Below are 21,925 nucleotides of genomic sequence, written 5' to 3' on the forward strand. Positions count from 1 at the left end.
TGTTTTGACTAGCAGACCTGTTTGCACAAAGAATGTAGAACTCAATTACATGATAAAGAAATAAACAGATACAGACTGAAAAGCAATCCCTATTTCATTTAATTAACAATTATTTTAAGTGAAGATAACAGTCAAGCACAAACCACAAAAGAAAGGCAACCTTAGGGCAGATTCCTGATTTCACACTGTTAAGCTGTTTGGGACAAAGAGACTTTTTTTCTTGATATGTCTCTCTGCTCCACAGTCACACATCTACAAAAATATTGTGATGATGCTATGTGATGAAATCGTAACACAAACCATAAATACAAAATAGTTAATTTTTCTGTTTTACAAAGTTACATAATTCCCTACATTTAAATCTCATATTTAAACTGCAATATGTTTACCAACCCACCAACAACCATTAATATGTGTTATGGGATTTGTGGTAAATGTTACTTAATGACCCAGTCGAATTTAGGATCTCAATTTAACTAGGAATCGGTGGTATTATTTAAAAATTGCAGTTCATTTATGCCATTTAAACAACATGATCAATCTGGAGCAAATCCTTCTTACAATTCTCAAACAATAAGTGAAGCTAATAGAATCTACACCAACGGTCTAAAAAATAAATGTATTATATTTAAGTAAGTTTTTTTAATCAGAGTACTTCAACCTTTCTGATTGTTATTCAGTAGAGCCACCATTTGCTGAAGTAATAACTTTAAGAACACACTGGCCAACAAAAAAACGCTGCCACAACAATCCATTTTGGTGTCATCTGTAAATTGTCTCAAACTCTAATTTTAATGTCTGTGCAGAGCCCTAATGGGGGTCCATACCCAACTTTTTAAAAGTCTGATATAGCTAGATTTTTGGTCTGTTTTGTTAAAGCACCATTTAAAAAAACACATCATGCAAAAACAAAGATCTGTGGTATATAGTAATTTTGGATGTCGATGAAATGGGCCCTTCTTGTAAAAGTAGGCAGTTCTTGACCCTCCAGTCCCTCAGGTCACAGTCTGATTTGCAAGTCTTAAGACACGTTAGTGCCATAATCCCATTAGTGCCATGTGCTGTGCGCTGGGGCTACTGGGGGTGCTGCAGCTGGCATTGACTCCTCCAATTGAGAGCAGGTAAGCATGGTGCAGAATAGGTAGTTGCAGTGAGAGTCTCCGCTGAACTCTGGACAGAAACACACTCATCAACCTTACATTCAAAATGTCAGGAAACTTTATACAGATATTCATATATACAGTTCATTGAGGCTCTAGCTAATGACACTGGAAGCAACAGAACAATGTTTTGTAATTAGCGCATTATAGCATGCATCCTGTAAGCCATTCTGTACTTTTGTGAATATCTGCAATACACGGACACATCTTACGATAACTGGTGTAAGTATCATTATTAAATCACTGTTAAATCCCAACCATTCACTTGTTCCAATAGTATCTAAATATCTAGGTGTGTAGCATACTTTACTTACTGTTCAGGAGAGTTAATGTCTTCTAAATCTTTGCCACTGTAGCCAGTTGGAAGTGTCTGACATTTCTCGGTGCCTATAGGGAAATAACCAGTGATGTAAACATTAAAAAAAATGTCTTTCTCCAAAGAATGGCATGACTGACAAAGTTTGAAAAACACTGATCTAGGCTGTGATATTTTGTTGTACTGTTTTACATTACATTACAGGACATTGCTTTACTCTACTTAGTAGTTTTATTTGGTAACAAAATCTTTTTTAATTAGAACCATGATATCATCAACAAATAACAAAAGGCATCATTTGTTTCATGTGCAAGGAAATAATCTGGTTTTACAATATTTTTTTAGTACATCATAGCATTGTTTTTGCTTAGTAAAGCCAACTGTAACTTTTTTCAGTGATAAAAACATGATTTAACATCAGTGTCAGCTTTTTTCACATCTGAATCTATACCAGACATTTTTTAGGATTAATATTCCTAAAAAGTTATATAAAGTTTAAGTAATATTTTCGTTTTTAACGTTCTATTAGGTTTAAGCGTATAAACATTGTTACTCTTTTTTGTTCTGTATGTGACCTGCACTTTACATGCCCTCTTGGGTACGCAGAGTCCTTACCTGATTATTGCTTAATATACAAGTTAATGGCTTTTCCTTTCCCACAAATCTGATCAGAAAAACACATTGCACAAACCTAACAGCTGAGTAAAAGAAGAAGTGTGATGCAGGGACTGTTATAAACTTAGCCTTAGTGTTCAGTGACAAAATAGAAAAAAAAATTATTGTCATGCAGTGTTTCATGCTGAAAACAAGCATAGAACCTCAACATATTATAAAATCCTTTCTAAAGCAGAAACAAAGTTGAGCTGGCTCCTTTCTAGTTGGTATTAACTTCATCCAGTTCCTTCCAGGATCAGTGAAGAGGAATGTTTTTCCCAGAAGATAGAGCGTCCGTGACAAACACAAATTAAGGGGTTAGTAAACCAGGATTAAGGTATAATTAGTTTGCCAAACCTACCCACCCTGAGTACACAGTGATTCACCAGTGTGTCATATCTCTCTCTAATGTTTCTTTTTCTTTCACTTTCTCTGTATTTGCTGACTCTGACATTACAAAACATACGAGAAAACGAAACTGTGTTACCCATAAGTGCTCAGACCCAGATTTAAATATTAATTTAAAATAATTTAATTAACTATATTATCTAAGCAGCTTATTCATGCTTTTTTATTGTAATATACATTATATGACTTAATTTTTCGTCACACAACTTAAACACGTCACACAGTTTCATAATTTTATTCTAGAAGGGGGAACAGAACTGATTATATGTAATAACCATTTATATGTAATAAATGCATTTTATTAAAGCATTTGAATTGTAAAATGGGTTTAAAATCTTTGTATGGGTTAAAACACACAGGTTTCCAGTCAGTGTTTTTAAAATCCTTTATTTCTCTTTACTGAATCAACTAAATTAATCGAGCAGCACAATATTTTTTTTATTGTGATAGAGATCACATGATTTAAAATTCACACAACAAATATCACAACAATTTCATAACTAGAAATAGTTTCAGCACTGTTTTCTATTGTGTGTGAATTATAGTTTATTATTTGCAGCATTTCTGTGCTAAAAGCCACTTATTATATGAGCTATAAGAGGCACTTTTGAGAGAGATATCCAGTTAGTGGTGTTAAAAGTCTTTATTCTCTTTATCGAACCAAGTAATTTCACTGAGAAGCTTATTAATGTTTTTTTTTATTGCAATAGAGATCACAGGACTTAAATTCTGATGTAACAAATATCACAACAATTTTATGACTGAAAACTGGTTTAGAATTTAATTAACTTTTATCATTAAATAGGTTGGTACTTACATTTGTAAATAAGCGCACAGGCATTCCAAACTGTCCTGTAATTGGATCCAGGATGCTCACTTAGGTTCATTGTAAATTAAAGTGAAGCGCTGTAAGGAACTTTCTATGGCTTTTAAAGGGTGCTCCTTTAATTTCTATTTTCTATTTTTTGTGCATAGTGACTATTATTAGCTCTGCTGTGGTGTGCGTTCAACAACAGTAGGCCTAATTCTCAAAGATTTAATGATAAACTGAAGCAAGTAACCCTTCTATAAGGGTAAGTGTACTGTATTTTCTTCTACCTGTGAGCTCTCCAGACTCTTGCATGCTTATAATGGATCTGTATGATAGTGCGCTCAGTTCCCGAAGCTGCCTGGCCAGTTCTTCAAGCTCCCAGTTCAGCTGCAGATAAAAGTGTGCGGTGCACAAGAAAGCAACATAATTGCAGAACAAATGTTATGTTTGTTCACATTAATAATAAATGTTTGTTGACATGTAAATTATATAATTAGATTTACCTCAATGATGTGCCTGGTAAGATGTTGGTTGTCTGACTGTAGAACTTCAAGTGGAGATGTAATAATCAGTTTCAAACAGCTAGAAGCACTGGATTCCCTCTGCTTCATTCGTTCTTTCACCTCGCTCACACACTCCCTCTCTTTTTCCGTCTCAGTAGTGTGAAACTGCTCAGGCAGGGATGCTCCATCAGGGTTTGTCCTCATCAGGATAAGCTTTTAAAATAAAAAGGTGGTTGATACTGGAGATACCAATTGGGACTCTGGATCTAATGTTTCCAACAATAAAATAATGTAAAAGTGAAACATACTCTTGGTTATGCTTATCAAATGGAAGGGATCTAGTGCTGAGCAGTATACTGGTTTACAGCCAGTTAGCATAACAAGCTTATACACTGTAGTAATGGCAGCACAGCTCGGTGGAGCCTCACGCTGTCCTGCCTGGAGAAACATGAAAACAGAACTCCTGGAGCTTCTGCTGCTGCTCCTAGCAATATGAGTAACTATAGCCCTTTTAAATATACAAAGCCTGTAGCTCGAAGGATAATACTAATGTACACTGAACTAAATGTATTTGTTAACTGGAGAACCAAGAGAATTGTGATAAACTGATAAACAGCTACTTAAATACGTTAATGCCTCTATTGGCTTCAATAATATCAATTGTAAATGTATATTAAACTTGGGTCTTACTTGTGAAACAAAGCTTTTGAGAAATGTCTCTTTTGAATACTTACATTTTGAGTATTTTAGGTTTTGTTTATTGTGTTTATGGCACTATTTAAAATAATTAGTTTTGTAAAGGAAGCCGTGTTAAAGCTGTTGGCGATTCTCTTTTTAAGGTCCATTATTTTGTTTTCTACTTTTTTGCTAATGAAGTCTGACTACTTCTGACAAAGTAAAGCCAATACTAATCAAAGCTTTAATTTAAAGCCATAATGTTTTATATTATTTGCACTCCTAACAGTACAGTAAGTCACAAACCTATATTAAAACACAGTTGTGCAAAAAACTATAAATAAATAATACTGTATATAAATAAAAAATACTGTAATATATTGTAAAACTGTCAGAATCTTGCAGTATACTATGATATGCATTTTGATCATACCGCCCAGCACTAAAGAGATCCTAACTAATTGCTATGCCTACTGACCTAGATAGTTAGTGGGTCATGATAAAATTAGCTTTTTTGATTAACAAAAGCTTCAAATTTTTTGTATATGAGTTTGAAACCAAAGTGAGTTGTGTGGATGTGTTAAAGAAAGAAAAGCATGTGCAGTGCTGTGGGTCTTGAGCCTTGCTTTAAAATCCAAGGTTACCACAGACTTTTAAAGCAAACAGACCATGAATGGCAATATAACTTGCCTTGATCTTATTTCTAATTTATACTGTTTTAAAAGCATTTTGTTTATAAGACAATTCTTTTTAGTCTTGCTATTGTGATAGAGTTTAAACAAATCCCAAAAATGCAGCCTGCAATCTTTGAATTTTCAATCATATCTATATTTTAAATGGGCCCAACATGGCAGGAAATGTGAAAACCTGGCAACTCATGATGGAAACTCAACTGCTTGCAATTGGGACGTGTTTGGAACATAATTCTTATATGACAATCAAATACATGTGCCAATCTGGGACACTATAAGTAAAGAGTACCAGAAAAAGACAGACATCAACCTTTGGAACAAACGTCAAACTGAGAGTGACGGAACAGCAGGTGATGATGACAATGCCCAAAACACAGAACTGGACATTCGGCTGATCTCTGGTCAGTAAACCCACACAAGCTCCAATCACGCTTAGAGGGCCTGTGAGACACACACTGATCCGGGTCCACCTGCAGTCACTCAACACAAGGGTGTTTGGGGGATGTGTCTTCCAGGCCAGGACACAGCTGAGGAGCTAAACAACACAAGAGATACAAATAGGAGAGCATTTTATAAGCCCACATGTCATGCCACAATGCATGTCTTGAGTGATTATAGATAAAAACATACATAAAAACATAACATTACATTTATTTGTAATTACATAGATATTTTCTATAGAATGACACAATTATGGGATGTAGTTGAATAGGGTAGAACTAGGAATTTCTACTAAAAATAAATTTATTACAAAATTAAATGGTTGCAAAGGCAGCATTCAGCATAGAGTTACATTTAGCACTATAGGAGAATGCGCCTTGAATTATTACTGAATAAATACAAGAATGTAACAACTGCTAAAAGAAACCCTGTGTATATTTTATTAACTGTTTCTAAATTAACAGTCAAACACATTTCTTGGACTTAAATGATGAATAGATTCTTTGTAACCACTGTAGCTCCTGGTAAAGCATAACTATGTTTTTAAGTTTCTGTGTGTCATACAAAATACTGTTCTTTACCACAAGCCAGCTTTTAGAAAGATACATGAAGGCCATCCAAATGTTCATATAACTGTTCTCACAGTGCTCCAAAAATGGACGAATGGCAAAGTCTCTTAAATCAGGGTCGGCCTAAAGAAAAACACGAAAAGAAAATATTGTCATTAGTTATATTTGTATAATTTGTATGATTTAGAGCTATTGTATTCACAGGTTCTTTGTTTTAGATTTAGGTTTCAATGTCTACCATTCTTATCAGTCTGTATGTATTGACTAATCAGAGTACACAAGTTACACAATAATTCAATACACAATTCCATCCAGATTCCTCTAGCTATATGTGACACATTTTGCATTTATTTAATTTTTTTCTACTCATGCAATAACCACATTCGTAAAGTCCCAATAAAAATCCAAAAACAATTTCATTCTTCAAGCAGTTGTTTAGGAAGCACGGAGTCCTCCATCACTACTTGTACTACTTCTTTGTTTCTCAGGTTGACAGTTAACCTTTGTTTATTTCTTAATGTTCTTTTGACATTTTGAACTGCATTTGTTCAACCATCACTGTTGTTACTGCTGGACTATTTCAATATAAACTGCAAACTCAGTGGTTTCAAGTAGACTTCACATCTCACCTCCAAACTGAATTCTTCCACCAACCTTCGCAAAGGATCCAAAACTTGCAGAATGATTAAGAAACACACATCGACCAGCAGCAGACCACAGACTATTCTAAACAACACATGGTCCTTTATGATCTGCAACAGAAAGAACAGTTCAGATACTTTAGTTTAAAGAGAGATTATGAAGTTTCTCACTTGTAAAGTGTACTAACTGTTCTTATAATCATTATCATAAATGATTCTAAGTTTAATAATAACACTAATCCAGACTGAATGCATAATGGTTTCTAAGATAAGCTGTTTTCTAAAAGGTCAAAAGTCAAAGATGACACATTTCTTTAATATTCTACAAAAGGTTACTTCACTACAGTAAGTAGCTTATGTGGATAATTTTGTAGAGTTGTAGATGCTTTTCTCCTTTTCATCATTATTACTATTTTATTTTAGAGGTGCAATGTTCTCAAATGTTCTCTGTGAAACTGGCTGCAACACAAGCCCAATGCATGATCAACCAACCCCTGTGCTTAACAGCTGGAGCTGTGTTTTCAGGTCATTCTGTACTCAAAACATGTCTTTACATGTCCTGCATAAAAAGCTCCATCGGTTCCCATGACCTGTTCCCAAAATGAATCAGGATTGTTTTGAAATTTTAATTGCTTTAAAAATGTTGTGGCGCGCCTGTAGGAAAAGAGTTTCCTGATGGCCTGTCTATTAAGATATTTGTGCAGTAGTTGCTGCACCGTAGAACAGTTCCCAGCCCCTCCAGTTTATTTTCCAAATTCCTAGAGGCCTTCTGCATTTAAATGGCAGTTCTGATTTGCCTTTCCAAGCAATCCTATGTGCAGTACTCTCTAAAAGTTTTATTCCAGGTAAATATTTTAGGGTGTTTTAGCGATGACTATATTTTTGGCGATATGACAAAACTGAATTTTAATTCATTTCGAGAATATACTACTGCACCAAAATAATTCTAAATAAGTTTTTTTTGTATAAATATAACAGTTTTAAAATTTTAGTAGAAACAAAATCTATGAATGTTTTCTCTTTTGTAAACAGTAATTTACCGACACTCTGATTTTGTATAAAACAAAATATAACCAAAAATGTATGAACAAAAATCTAACTGAAGTGCATACATATAAACAATTAATTGTAAAAAGAGACTACTTTCATGAATATCGCAATATCACAACATTATTGTGTAAAAAATTATTATAATATTGTGTACAATGCAACTTGGCACACCCCTACTCCAGAGTAATGCTTTGGTATATACTTTGTGGGCATCAAATATTTAAATTTACTAAGCATTTTAATATTGAGTTAAAGGCAGCCGCTCAGACGAGCTCATGAGTTGTTTGGGCAGAGTATCAATAAAGCTTTGAAATTTGCATTGCCTATTCTCTTCTAAAAATGAATGTGAACAATCCATAGTTGTAAAAAAGCTAGATAAAATATGAGAACTTGTCGTTATCTAAACCTTCCATTATTTTAGGTTGCCAATATTTGCATAATGCTCATTTCCTTTGCTCACTCTACAATTGCACACCCTAGAAATAATACACTAATCAAACAATGTTGAAAGAATGTTTCTGTCTTCTGAAGATGTATCCTCTATTCACATTAATTTAAAGTATTCTCAAAAATCCTAAATGTGAGCTCTCTTACCCTTTTCTGAGCACTGATGTGATTGAACATGGAATAGACTCTCCAGATTTTGGCAAACATTGTCCCAAATGCTGTAGTGTATCCAATGGTTATGAACCATATTCTGACCTGTTGAAGTAAATGGTAAATTGTACATTATTAGATTTTATTACAGTTTTTCTCCATTGGTTTGGCTCATTTCTTGAAACTGAGATGACATTCTCAAAATAACATGGACAAATTCCCAAACTAACTTGCAGTTTCTCATAACAGAATGGCATTTCTCATTGCTTTCATCACATTTCAAATACTTTGTACATGTCTCAAGCACTTAGTACATCTTTGCAAATGGGTTTGTACAAGTAGCCTACACTTAACACAATCATCCTACATTTAGTACATTTTCCAAAAGAATGCATCTTGTTGATCTATCTTAATTGGTTAGTTCTCAGTGTAATGGTTGTTCTCTTCAAAACATATCAGCACAATTTCATCATATAAGTCATCATCTGCAGAATAGTCTGCTCAATTCTCAAAATGGATTAAGAAATTGTAATACAATACAGAACACATATTTTGGAACATTTCATAAATTCATTACAATCAGGTGAGTAGGTAACAGGTGAAAGCAGGTTTTGACGAAAATGAGTGTCCCACATTACTGGTGACCAATCCATCAGTTTGTTGTCTATTATTTTGAATGCTGGCATTGCTCTATATACAGTGGATATAAAAAGTCTACACACCCCTGTTCAAATGCCAGGTTTTTGTGTTGTAAAAAAATTAAAGCAAGACAAATAATTTCATAACTTTTTTCACATTTAATGTGACCTATAACCTGTACAATGCAATTGAAAAACAAACATAAATCTTTACAGCGAAAAAATATAAAACAAAAAACTTAAAATCACCTGGTTAAATACATATAACTAATACTTTGTTGCAACATCTTTTGCATTTATTACAGCACTCAGTCTTTTTGGGTAGGAACCGTGACACAGTGACACGGGATCAGCGTGACACATCTTGATGTGGCAAAATTTGCCCACTCTTCTTTGCATAACTGCTCAAAATCTGACAAAATGTGAGGGCATCTCCTGTGCCCAGCCCTCTTCAGATTACCCCACAGATGTTCAATGGGATTCAGGTCTGGATTCAGGTTGGGCCATTCCAAAGCCTTAATCTTATACCGCTGAAGCCATTCTTTTGTTGATTTAGATGTGTCCTTTGTGTCATTGTTGTGCTGAAAGATGAAGTTCCTTTTCATCTTCAGTTTTCTACCAGAGGCCGAAGGTTTTTGCCAATACTGACTGGTATTTGGAACTGTTCAAAATTCCGTCCACCCTGAATAAAGCCCCAGTTCCAGCTGAAGAAAAACAGCCCCAAAGTATGATGCTGCCACCACCATGCTTCACTGTAGGTATGCTGTTCTTTTGGTGACGAGCAGTGTTGCTTTTGCGCCTAATATACCTTTTGGAATTATGTCCAAAACGTTTAACCTTGGTTTCATTAAACCATAACACATTTTCCCACATGTGTTTGGTAGATATCAGATGAATTTTTGGAAAATTAAGTAGAGCTTAGATGTTTTCTGGATGTTTGTTTTGCACAGACATATGAAGAAGTCGGCAGATTGTTGTCACATGTACTACACAGCCAGTACTTGCCAGAAATTCTTGCAGCTCCTTCAGTGCTGCTGTCGGCCTCTTGGCAGCCTCCTTGACCAATTTTCTTCTTGTCTTATCTTCAATTTCTGTCAAATGTCTTGTTCTTGGTAATGTCTTGTTGTGCCATGTTTTCTCCACTTGATGATGACAGTCTTCAAAGTGTTCCATGGTATATTTAATGACTTTTGTAGCCTTCACTTGACTGATATCTATGAATAATGAGATACCTCTGATGCTCTGGCATCTCTTTGTGGACCATGGCTTGTGCTGAAAGATGTGGCTACAAAAATATCAGGACAAGCCTACTAGAACAGTTAAACTTTATTTGGAGTTGATCAGAGGCACTTTAATTGTTGACAGGTGTGTGCTGACTCCAATTTAAAGTGAGTTTGAAGGTTATTGGTTAAATTTGAACACAGCAACACCCCTAGTTATAAAAGGGTGTGCACACTTATGCAACCTCAATATCTCAGTTGTTTATTTTTACTTCACCTCCCTGAAAGATTTCTGTTTGTTTTTCAATTGCATTGTACAGGTTATAGGTCACATTATAGGTAGAAATTATTTGTCTTATTGTAATTTTTTTTACATCACAAAAACCTACCATTTGAACAGGGGTGTGTAGACTTTTTCTATCCACTGTATACATCTTGGCCTGGTGCTAGTTCTTTGATGCTAGTCCTGTGATTATATAACGATGATATAGTCCTGTGATGATATAATGATTATATAGTCCTGTGGCGATCAGTGTAGAGGATGGCTCAGGCATTCTTCCCACAGTGCATTGCTAAAGAACATATCAGATGCAATGTTGATGAGAATTTATGGCCAAACAGACTGCAGCGGATGGATGGCCAGGAAGGTGATGGAGAGAGGGCAGTGACACAGAGTAGTCAGAATGTTACTGTATTGCATTTGTGATGCTTGACTATTTTTTTACCTACTGTAATGTATTTTGTTTTGTTTTTGCAGGTTTTTGTAATTTGTATACATAGTATATTTGATACATTTTCCTTAGTATTTTCTTTTCTTTCTACCTACAGTAATGTGTAAAAATGTACTTGTAAATAAAAATAGTTACAATTTCCTCAGCAGAAAGAGTGCAGTGTGTGTGGTGTGAACATTGTATTCCTTTAGCTAGACCTCTGCCATAAAGACAAAACAGCTAAGCATTTTGACTTGCAGTACTTACACAATGCCAAAGGGACAATGCATTTTGGGGGCACTGATGATTTGTGTGAGAAAGGAAATCAGTTTTGACACGTGGGTAAACTGTTTTTGGAGCGATATGAGCAGTGATGAGGATCCATGTAGTTTTGCTGCACCGTCCAGTTTATTTTGACAGATGGACAAAATTAATGAAAATGTGCCAAAGCAATTGAGAAGGATCTACGCCATTTTTATGGTACTGACTATTTATATGGGAGAAAGACTTCATTTTGAAGCAAGAATGAACGTTTTGGGAGACATATGATATTTTGTTGGTTGTCTGAAGTGTTGTGAAGAACTGTAAGTCTGTTTGCCCAATTTACCTTTTAGTTATAGGAATGTCATCTCAGTTTCAAGAAATGAGCCAAACCAATTGAGAAAAACTGTAAGTAAAAGTATTTTTTCAGGTAGAATAATTATTATTGTGCCAACCTCCCATTTGTTACAAACAGTGAGCATGTTTACATGCACTTCATAATCTGATTACTGCAGAACATCAGTTTGTTAGTTATCTGATTAATGCATTTACATGGACTTTGGTTATACTTTGGCTAAGAGTATACATGGACTGAGACATATGATTAATGAGAAAAAATCCAGTTCTCTTTATCAGATTTCTTTAATGGACTTCTAGACTTTACTCTGGTCTAAGAAATTGGAGTACATTCGTCACATGATTACTTAAATAATCAGACAGTTGCAGAAATCTGTTTATGATCAGATTATGAAATGTATCACAACACACTCAATGAGAGAAACAACAATGTTGTGGATTTACATTGATTAACTACAGAGTAGTAGCAAAATGATATTAAAACTCACAGAGCACAGAGCATCAAACACTCCCTCAGAGACATATGACCCATCCAGTCCAAAGAGGAAGACAGAAGAATAGGATAACAGAGTTCCCAGGATCAGTAGTGTGTTCAGTGAAGGACTTGATATCTGGACGGACCTGGAAAGAAAAAGAACAATGTGTATATGGGTGATTCTCTGAATCGGGTGCCCTTTCAGTCCCCAGTCTTACTCCAATTATTGGAAATGTTTCTTATTGTCTTTGCATGAGGATGTATTTTTTTTTTTTCTTAAATGTGTTTAAATGATCTACTTACATAAAGCACAGGTAAAGGTAATTTCATGATTAAATTGCACTGCTGAGGAGGTAAATATATTGATTTATATATCTGCTGGGATAATCAAACCGTATACTTAACACTAAATACTTAATAAACACGTTTTTTTAGGTTTTTATTCATTTTGCATTCTTTTTTACCTTTAAATCAATTAAGTAGCCCAAATTGTATTTTTTTCTGTTTCTTTGTTTGAGAAATTTGTTTATTTTGTCACTCTGGTCTACATAAGTGTAAATATAATGTCTTGCCTGTGGCCATGGTTCAGGATGATGAAGAAAAGGCAGGCAATGGACATGAGAATGCCTAAAGCAGAGATGGATGCTAAAATGCTGTAGAGAATTATGTTGATCTCCATCCTCTGGGGGTATATGTGGGTATGGTCCCTAGTATACTCGTGTCCTGCACAGTAACACATATATGTTTTTATTATTTTCATTAATAATTTGTTTATTGTTTATCAATGATAAAACATTCATTTTATGATTAATAATTAATATATCTACAAATAATATATCTATTAGCATAGAAAATAGTAAAAAAAAACACAAAGGAAAAACACCTTTATATATATATAGATATTCAGAATCACACATTGTACAATTATACAATTTGCCTAAATATCCTGTGAGCAGCCAATACAAAATATATTTTATAATGTACACAGAGTGGGGTAGGTAAGAGTTTCTATGAATACAAAAAAACAAGCCTATTTTTTTTCTAACTTGACCAAGCTAAGAACCTCTTTTATCCACATAGAATAAGAAGGAGGATTTGAGGATTTCCATCTAATTAGTATTAATTGTCTGGCCAGCAAAGTAACAAAAGAAACCACATCCATCTTACAAATAAGGCTGTCCAGGAAATGTAATAAATAGACAGACAGATAGAGAAAAATTATAAGATTAAAGATAATAATTAAAGATATAAGATGATAGATATATAAGATATAGACAAAAAAATGCTGTCAGATAAGTATCTCACCTACAGTGGTCAAGGAATATATACAAGAATACACAATTGCAAACCTATACAAAGTATGAAAGTAACCTAACTGTACATAAGAGATAGTACATATACATTTTTGTTATAAATTAACCAATTTTAAACATTGCGCTTTACAATTTGCCCTAACTCACTCCCTCTCACCTTTGAACCAAATGGGACTGGCAAACACCAGCCTGTCTGTGATGGCACTGTACTCTCCAACCTGGACCTCTTTGCCAGCTGTGAAAACATGAATTAATTACATGTTCCAACTCACAGTAATTTTCTATTAATGAGTGCAAAACAAAAAAAATATTAAAAAAGGTACTTTTAACAAGTAATTAAGTCCTTCTGAAGATTTACCTTGAAACTGGGCAAATTTGATATTTGCTACTCTCTCACCATTTCGGAACAAAACATGCCCCTAAAAAAGGCAGAAATCATTTGTACAGTTATGCAAACAAGTGAACAATGGTTACAAATTATCTAATCTACTTTGTATTTAAATGCTGCATTGTTAAAAGTTCCAACTCACAGTCACACCAAAGAACTTTGTGTCGCCCAGGGCCTGTAGGATCATGTGTGTCACTTCTCGGTCAGTTATGGTAAGGTTGCGATGTATGCTATATTTCTCTCTGTATTTCAGCATCTCCATGACCTCTGTCAGAGCTTTAGCCAGCACCCAGGTGCCATCGTATGCAAAGCCATGGAACTTACTGGAACCCAAACCCTTCAACATGCACCTTCTCTCATACTCTCTCTTGTACTCCTGTGGGGTCTGAAACAATCAGTCATAATATGAGTCATACACTGAAAAAATGATCTGCTAACTTAACTTAATTAAGTCATCATTTTGTTTCGAGTCAGTTATGTTGTTCAGACATAACATAGTATGTGCATTCAACGTAACTGAGTCAAAGCAAAATTATGTAGTGGATTAAACGTATAAAGTATCACGGGTTTATAAAGTGTATATTTGGTATTGGAATAAAATTGGAATAAAATTTATGCTGAAACATATAAAATATATATTTAATAAAATCTGTCAAAACTAACAGCATAATCCTGTGAAAGCACAAGCGTGATCACTGTAGCACCAGGCAAAAGACACAGCCCACTCAGCAATGCAGAATTAAGGTAACTTGCTCTTAGCTCACAGCACAGTGGCATCGCAGCTACTGAATGTATGTAATACAAATGCATGCTCAAGTGAAGGTAGCCTTGGGTGACAGGCAACACCCAAGTAAGGGTAAGTAAGGGGGTGGACATGCCAATGAAAAAGATGTATATTTTATTACCCAACACTGAGGAAAGAGCCTTGGCGCATGCATGGCACACTCAAATCGTTTTTTTCTTTTGGCTCAACCAACATTTGCATTATTTTTTTTACATTCACTCAACATTATAATGCAACATCATCTAACTAAAAAAACGAGTGTAGTTTGGAAGAAGTGAATCATCTGGAAAAGCGTTCAGATGGATTTTAGAATTCCATCAAATGATTAACATAAGCATATATTTTCCTCTAAAGCCCTATATGGACAAATGGCTATTTTATTGCATGCCGATGAAACTCAAAGATGTGCATCAGGACAGGATTAAAATTACCGGAGGACCGAAAAACAGTAGGTAATTCAGCCTGTAAGTTTCTTAGAGAACGTCTGAGAAAAACACATACATGGTCGTTCCAGACAGGAATAAAATCAGAGAGGACACCCCCCCCCCCCCCCCCATTAAAGAGAAAAATACCCCAGGACCTCCTGAGAAACTAATCCAGTCCAGATAAGGCAGAAACTTGGCCCACTTAAACCCCAACTTAATTTAACCCAGGCCTTTCTCAATGTACTGAAAACTCAGCAAAAGTAAGCTCATACTTAAATGTGTCTAATCTAATAATTCTAATATACAGTACACAAACATACTCTTCCTGAAACACCTCTGGTGTGTCTTGAGCTGAGGGTCTCGAAGTCCACACTGACAGTGCCCTCCATTGCATTTAGTATACTCTGAGCAGAGCAGTTAGAGGTGCCTGTGTGAGTCCACCAGCTTGTCTGTGACCAACCTGAGAGGATCCACTGGTACTTGTGACCAAACATGCCCAGCTGATAGACCTGTAACACCAAGGGGTCACATAACAGGAAGGTTACTTTTTAGAGAGTTTATTTGATAGCAACATTCACACTATTTAAAAGAGCAACATCACAGGCACATAACACTATAGAGACTATACCCTATGGAGGTGTTTTAACTACAGAAAGATTAAGACTTAACCTTGGTTACACCACAGAAAAGTCAACCCTCAGAGAGGTTATGCTACAGAAGGCCATGTTATAAAGATGTTACAGAGACATAAGAGAGGTTACACAGAGTGTTTGTTTTGTTGATGTGCTATTTTCTTGGACAACAACATTTAGGCTGTTTTCTTTCGAAAAATGCATTTTTTGTATTATTGAGAGGATGATCTATTTTACTTAGATTCAAAAGTTTCTACTACAGATTACGACAGAATGGTTCAACTTCAAGGTGTAAGCTAAGTCGTATCAAGTCCAAACTGTAATGTATGATGCAAACCTACATTTCTGTACTTTTACACCATTACTACAGAGAGGTATGCTACATTTAACTATTTGACTGTAGCAGAAAAAAACTGTAATTATTATTTTTTTTACTTACACAGCAGAAGACCTTTGCAGCTGAAAACTCATCAAACTGACCAATAACTATCCTCACGTCATTTTCCTAATGTGGAGAAAAAACAAGTAAAGTTGACATGTTATGTACATCTGAAACAGTACATGTGAACAAGTGTGTTACTTACAGTCTACATCTTTTGACCTCAGTCGTTCTAGAAGTAAAAAAAAAAAGTATAATCTCTTTCAGCATTTTTAACATACTTTTAATGTCTTGACTGCAGAACAGGGGTCACCAAAGAACCACTGAGCTTCTGCCAGCTCAACTCCGACCTCGTTCAGAATCTCAGTCAGATCCTTCTGTACCTGTATTACAAAGGACATAGGCAAATTCAATGCAAGGTTAGTAAAAGTACAGGTCCAGAAAATTATGTCTACACTCTAAAAATGATGCTAGTGCATTTTCACACTGCACATGGTAGCCACAATTGTTTCTCCAAAGGCAGAGAAGTTTGGCGCTGCCGTGGAGCAGTTTCGGAAAGTGCAATTCCACACTTCTAGCCACGCCTCCACTGTGCTAATGCTTACAGCATGTGTCAAAATTTGACACAGCATGGCGGCCCGGATTTATTTAAATAAAGATGAGCTCTGCTAAACTTTTTTGGCGATGGGCAGGGCTGCACTCAACACAACGCAACCCAGCATGCACCACGGTATGCAGTGGCTCTCTGCATTGAAATAAATAGGATGCGTTGATGCTTAAGTGCTAGGGGACATACCCTTACCGCAGTCAAAGTTCAACCTGGTTCAACTGTGACCTCGGAGCAAGCGTTACCGTGGCAGAAAATATGCAATGCATGTAATGCTAGCATCATTAGCTTCCGCTTCGACTGGGCTTGGAGCATTGGCGTAGCGTCGTTAGCGACCCTGGCAACCGGGTGTGGCAGGCTAAAGTGGCAGCCTAGTGTTGCTAGCCTCCCCTCGACTGAGCTTGGAGGGTTTTCCTAGCGTCCTGGGCTTGGAGCATCTGCCTAGCATTGTTAGCTTCCCCTGCTACCAGGCTTGGAATGTCAGCCTAGCATCATTAGCGCCATCTGCAACTAGGCTTGGAGCGTCAGGCTAGCACTTTACAAGATTCATCATTAAAGCAGACATACATCTACAGTATGTTATTGTTGTTGGGAAAGCATTCTGCATAACTGTACCTCAGTAAATCTCTCCTCCTGCTGGGTCAGTGTGCCCACTCTCCTCCATCCATAATAGCTGAGAAGCTTCAGCAGTGCTGGGTTAACTGCACTGTCTGACGGCACAACACGGAAGAAGTTGGGGTATCTACTTTTGTTTGCAAATGCAGGAGCTGTTGCAGCAAAGGACAGCTGAAACACACACATTTAAAACATCTTAAAATTATTGATTTCACGACAATCAATCAATTAACCTTTATTTTTACACATTGAGGGTGATCCTCATTCTCAGTGTAGCCAAGCATTTACAAAGGACAGTACACTAAAAATTATATTATCAATATTATCTTTTATATTTAACATATTAAATGTATTTTATTGCTTTAAAGACAAATAAAACAAAAGAAGATCATTTTAAAACAAAAAAGGGGGGATTTGTTTGGTCTATTTAATTACTGACAAACGAAAACAAAATTAAGCTAATTAGATAATAATATATGCTTATTATACCAATACATGATGATTTATAAGATTTAATTAATAAGACAGGTAAAATTAGTTTTTTAAAGATTTTAAAAGTAAAATAATAAATGTAGACTATTGACTAAAATTTTTAAGAATAAAAATTAAGTATAAAGAATAAATAAATAAAGTTGTAATATAAGTAATAAACACAATAAAATAAGATATTTAGAATCAGAACTGATTATAAAAATTAAACAACTTGAAAGGAATAAAACCACTAAAGTAAAACTAAAAAGTAAAGTAAAGAAAATCAAGTAAAACAGTTACACAAGCAACACCAGCAAATTAGGCTTTAGTGTAATTAGAGTTCGTCTTTCTGTAATTTTGCAGTTTTCCAGCTCACTGGTGCACTGTGTCTGAAAACAGTCAACTTAGTCTTAATCTCTTGGTCATTAATTATAAATGAATAATTCTGTAGTTTAAGTCATGTTCCATTGCTTCTGGAAGGTTGATTATTTGCTGTTTATAAGATATAAACTGCACAATTAAATCACCTGAGGGAGGTTAAAGGCCTGTAGAGACTGAGCGATGGTCGACGTCGCTGATGAACACAGTCCTCCAAACACTGTCAGGTACTTGGGACCATAGAATATGGCCTCGAAAAAACCTTTCAGTGCTCTGGCATTGTCACACTAACAGGAAGAGAGAAGGAAGGAAAACATTAAAGGAAAACTGTGTATAGTCTACTGTACCTTATTGTAGCTGCTATTAAACTACCAAGTATTTGTGTATACTGTGAGAATCACTGTATATAAAACATTCATTCTGCAGCAGTCTTTTAGAATCAAAACTGATTCACTGACGATCAAACTGAGTTACTTTTATTATGTTACGTAATACATTGATGTTTAGCAGATTCACATTCTGGATATGTTTGAAAGGATATATTTGTTACACGTTTTACTGCTCATCAAGTAATAGAGTTCACTAAGGATTGGGGAAGTTCAGATGATATCACGGTCAAATCAATCACCAGGAAAATCCAACTATTGTAGAAGTTATTTGGAATGTTTATCAAAAAGTTAGTCTATTTCTTTAGTTCTTCTGACTACATACATTTATGATTCAAAGCTAAAATAACAATAACAAAAATGTAGTAAGGATCTAATTGCTGTCATGTGCAAAAGAGCTAAATATATATATACATTTTTTACTTTTATATTTAAATTGGAAGAGGTGGAGGCTAACAGAACAAATAGACTCAAACTGGGATGCAAACCTGGGATTGTACAAATAGTAATTTTTCCTAGTGGATTAGTTATTTGAAGACCTGGCTAGAAGGCAACTATTCGTAGTTTCCTTAGCTAAAGCAAAAAAAAAAAAAAAAGAAAAAAAAAAAACTGAAAATGAAAACATTTTCTTTTCATCAGTGCCATCTAATTGATTGGATTAACAGCAGCAAATAATGCATTAATCATATTTCAGATATTTAAAGAAATCTGTCATAAAAGATGCTATCCTGTCTTTTTCCAGCATCTTCTGTCTAGCTGTAAGCACTGGAGGCTTCATTCCACATTCAGTGTATCTTCAGCCCTATTACCAGGATTAGTTTCTCAGGGGGATGTCTGTGAAAAATAAATCACACTTCTACTCACTGAGTGAGTGAGTAAGTTTTTTTGGCTTTTTCGGCTTTCTCGGTTCTCAGAAGACCACTGAGAAAAACACATACATGGTCGATCTGGATAGGAGTAAAATCACAGAGGACACCCATAAAATAGAAAATTATCCCAGGACCCCCTGAGAAACGAATCCCGTCGGAATAGGGCTTTAGATTATGCTTTGAAAAAAGTATACAGAAAACATTTGCAAAGATGCACGGTACCTTACTTTACACCTTTTATATTTATTCACAAAATAACAGTGATAGTAATGTTTATTTTTCTTGCAATAAACATGTATACATTGTACTCACTCTCCTCATTTTTCCATATTGCAAGATGTTGATAGATTGATAAAGAGTGAGACACTACAACCTTTCATCTCTGTGGGAATACTCACTTTTAGATCACTGTACTAAAGAGTGATTGGATTCCATTGCGTAGCATTGGAATGGATTGTGTAGCTTGGTTTAAAGAGGGCAACTTTATCTCTAACCCTCTCTGCATAAACAGCAGCATTTTTGATTAACAATGAAGCTGACAAGTCATTAAAAAAAAAAGTCATTTTAAAAAAGTCATTTTAAAAAGTTGTGACACAAGCCTGCCTGTTTCCAGCATATTCTGTCACGATATGACAAGTTAGCAGTAAGCACTATATGTGAAATTTTGAGAGGATTATGCATTACAGACGTGTTTTCTCCTACTTAAGATATCTTTCTAAATTGTGCAGCTGTAAATTAGGATTATTCAGTAGTGAAGTAATTCCAGACTAACAAATTTGGCAATTAGCACAGTGTTTTGCAGAACAGTTGCTTTCTTTACTGCATTCTTTCTACTGACTTTTTTTTTCTTCCTCCAACTAGCCAACAGCTCCCTACTGGGGTATCTAGTGGATATCGTGGTAGGCTAGTTGATTAGCCTCTGCAACTATTCCCCTATTCCTCATTGGCTGGTGTGGCTGCATGTTCTTATTTCAACCAAGCAGAAGCTCATGTCACCAGTTGTTTAAAGACAAAGACTAACCAGGTGATTAACTAAGTGAAATCAGGCTTGCTGCTGGTTGTTAAGAATCAAAACCTGTAGCCACACCGGCCCAGTGTGTACAAGTTGTGGACAAGATTCATCCCTGGCCCAGATGAATCAACCTGTTTCTGTGTTACCTTGGAGTCTGCAAAGTGGAACTGAAGCTCATAGTTGCGTAAAGGTGCAGGCTGCTTGCTCAGGTGCTGTAGTGCGAGCTGGACTGCAGGCATGACCTCAGCTGTGACGTTGCCCCACGCTGGCTCGCTGCTCAGAGGCATAATCCACAGCACAGGCAGCTGCTCTCTCCTTTGACACAGTCCCAGCCATGGAAAGTACAGCAGCTCCCACATCATAAGAACCTTCAGCAGAGTCCAGCAGTCATCCATCCTGCATCAAAGAGCAGCGTTTCTGCAGCTACGCCTTGACCCCCAATCCTGGTTTCACAGAGTCCGCTGCTCTAAGCTGTGCTTTAAGCCTCATCTGCCCAGAACGGGCATTCCTGCTGTCTGAATTAACTCTGAGACTCGCATGAAGCCACTGAAGGGGATTGAAGGATAAGACAAGGCCAAAGAGCCACTCACAGACATCTGCCACCTAAATCCATCCAGCTAATCAACTCCCAACAAAAGCGTCAACAAACCTCTTTCACACTTTTTAAAAGCACAAACCTGGTAATGGGACACAATACATAAATTACATGTACATACACTAATTAAACATAACAGTATGTTCACCACCTTGTCCTGTACCCATTATTGAATCTATTTCTTTAAGTCAATAGGATCACTTAGATGTTCTATAATCTATAACAGATTTTAGTCTTTCTGCTTCTCTGCATACTTTATTATTGTCCTCTGACCCCACAGGATCACCCTTAAGCAGCAACAACCTGTGAAGCAACATATGGGCTTCTATCTCTGCTTTTTATATCTAATCGAGTCTAATAGAGTGGACAGTGGATGGGTGCAGTGTTTAAAAACTCCAGCAGCACTGCCCTGTCTGACCCACTCATACCAGCACAACACACAATAACACAAAACCAAGTCAGTGTCACTGCAGTGCAAAGAATGGGCCATCACCAACATAATGTCTGATATTCGGTGATCCTGTATGGTCTTGAGAATGGAGAATAATAAATTATGCAGAGAAACAGAATAACTACAGTTTGTAATTATAGAACTACAAAGTGATCCTGTATGCTGTTAAAATGTATAATACGGGAGCACATTGTAAAATTGGATAATGGGTTTAGAAACAAGCATTTCCAAAAACATTTGAAAACCAATTTTAAAGTATGTATTTTCTAAAATGCTGGTGCTCCATCCAGTACTTTTGGAATAAGCTGGGTTGGTGAACATCCAATATCCTGACTTCACCCTAACACAGCTCTTGTCACTGATTGCAGTCAAAACATATAGCAATGTATGTATAGAGACAGTTACTTCAACAAAAATATGATCCACAGGCAAAGCTGTACAA

General features: G+C 35.8%; 1 protein-coding gene across 2 annotated transcripts; it reads right to left on the minus strand.

Annotated features, from left to right (window-relative positions):
* Window positions 1-76: 76 nt before the first annotated feature.
* Window positions 77-21,718, minus strand: LOC103025221 (gamma-aminobutyric acid type B receptor subunit 2). 2 transcript variants are annotated; one of them, XM_049480103.1, is made up of 19 exons: window positions 20,584-21,718; window positions 18,320-18,457; window positions 17,322-17,492; window positions 16,381-16,482; window positions 16,160-16,225; window positions 15,409-15,597; window positions 14,022-14,264; window positions 13,850-13,910; window positions 13,649-13,726; window positions 12,751-12,901; window positions 12,192-12,324; window positions 8,515-8,622; window positions 6,859-6,981; window positions 6,242-6,352; window positions 5,509-5,754; window positions 3,853-4,065; window positions 3,637-3,736; window positions 1,475-1,547; window positions 77-1,170 (listed from the first exon to the last, which is right to left on the minus strand). In XM_049480103.1, exons 1-19 carry the CDS (start codon window positions 20,830-20,832, stop codon window positions 1,032-1,034), a joined length of 2,694 nt encoding a protein of 897 aa, XP_049336060.1. In that variant the 5' UTR covers window positions 20,833-21,718; the 3' UTR covers window positions 77-1,031. The 2 variants fall into 2 exon arrangements, with proteins under 2 accessions (XP_049336060.1, XP_007256952.3); XM_007256890.4 differs by having other exon boundaries at window positions 5,530-5,754; window positions 20,584-21,715.
* Window positions 21,719-21,925: the final 207 nt, after the last annotated feature.

The sequence above is a fragment of the Astyanax mexicanus genome, chromosome 6 (genome assembly GCF_023375975.1).
Source record: "Astyanax mexicanus isolate ESR-SI-001 chromosome 6, AstMex3_surface, whole genome shotgun sequence".
Classification (NCBI taxonomy): domain Eukaryota; kingdom Metazoa; phylum Chordata; class Actinopteri; order Characiformes; family Acestrorhamphidae; genus Astyanax; species Astyanax mexicanus.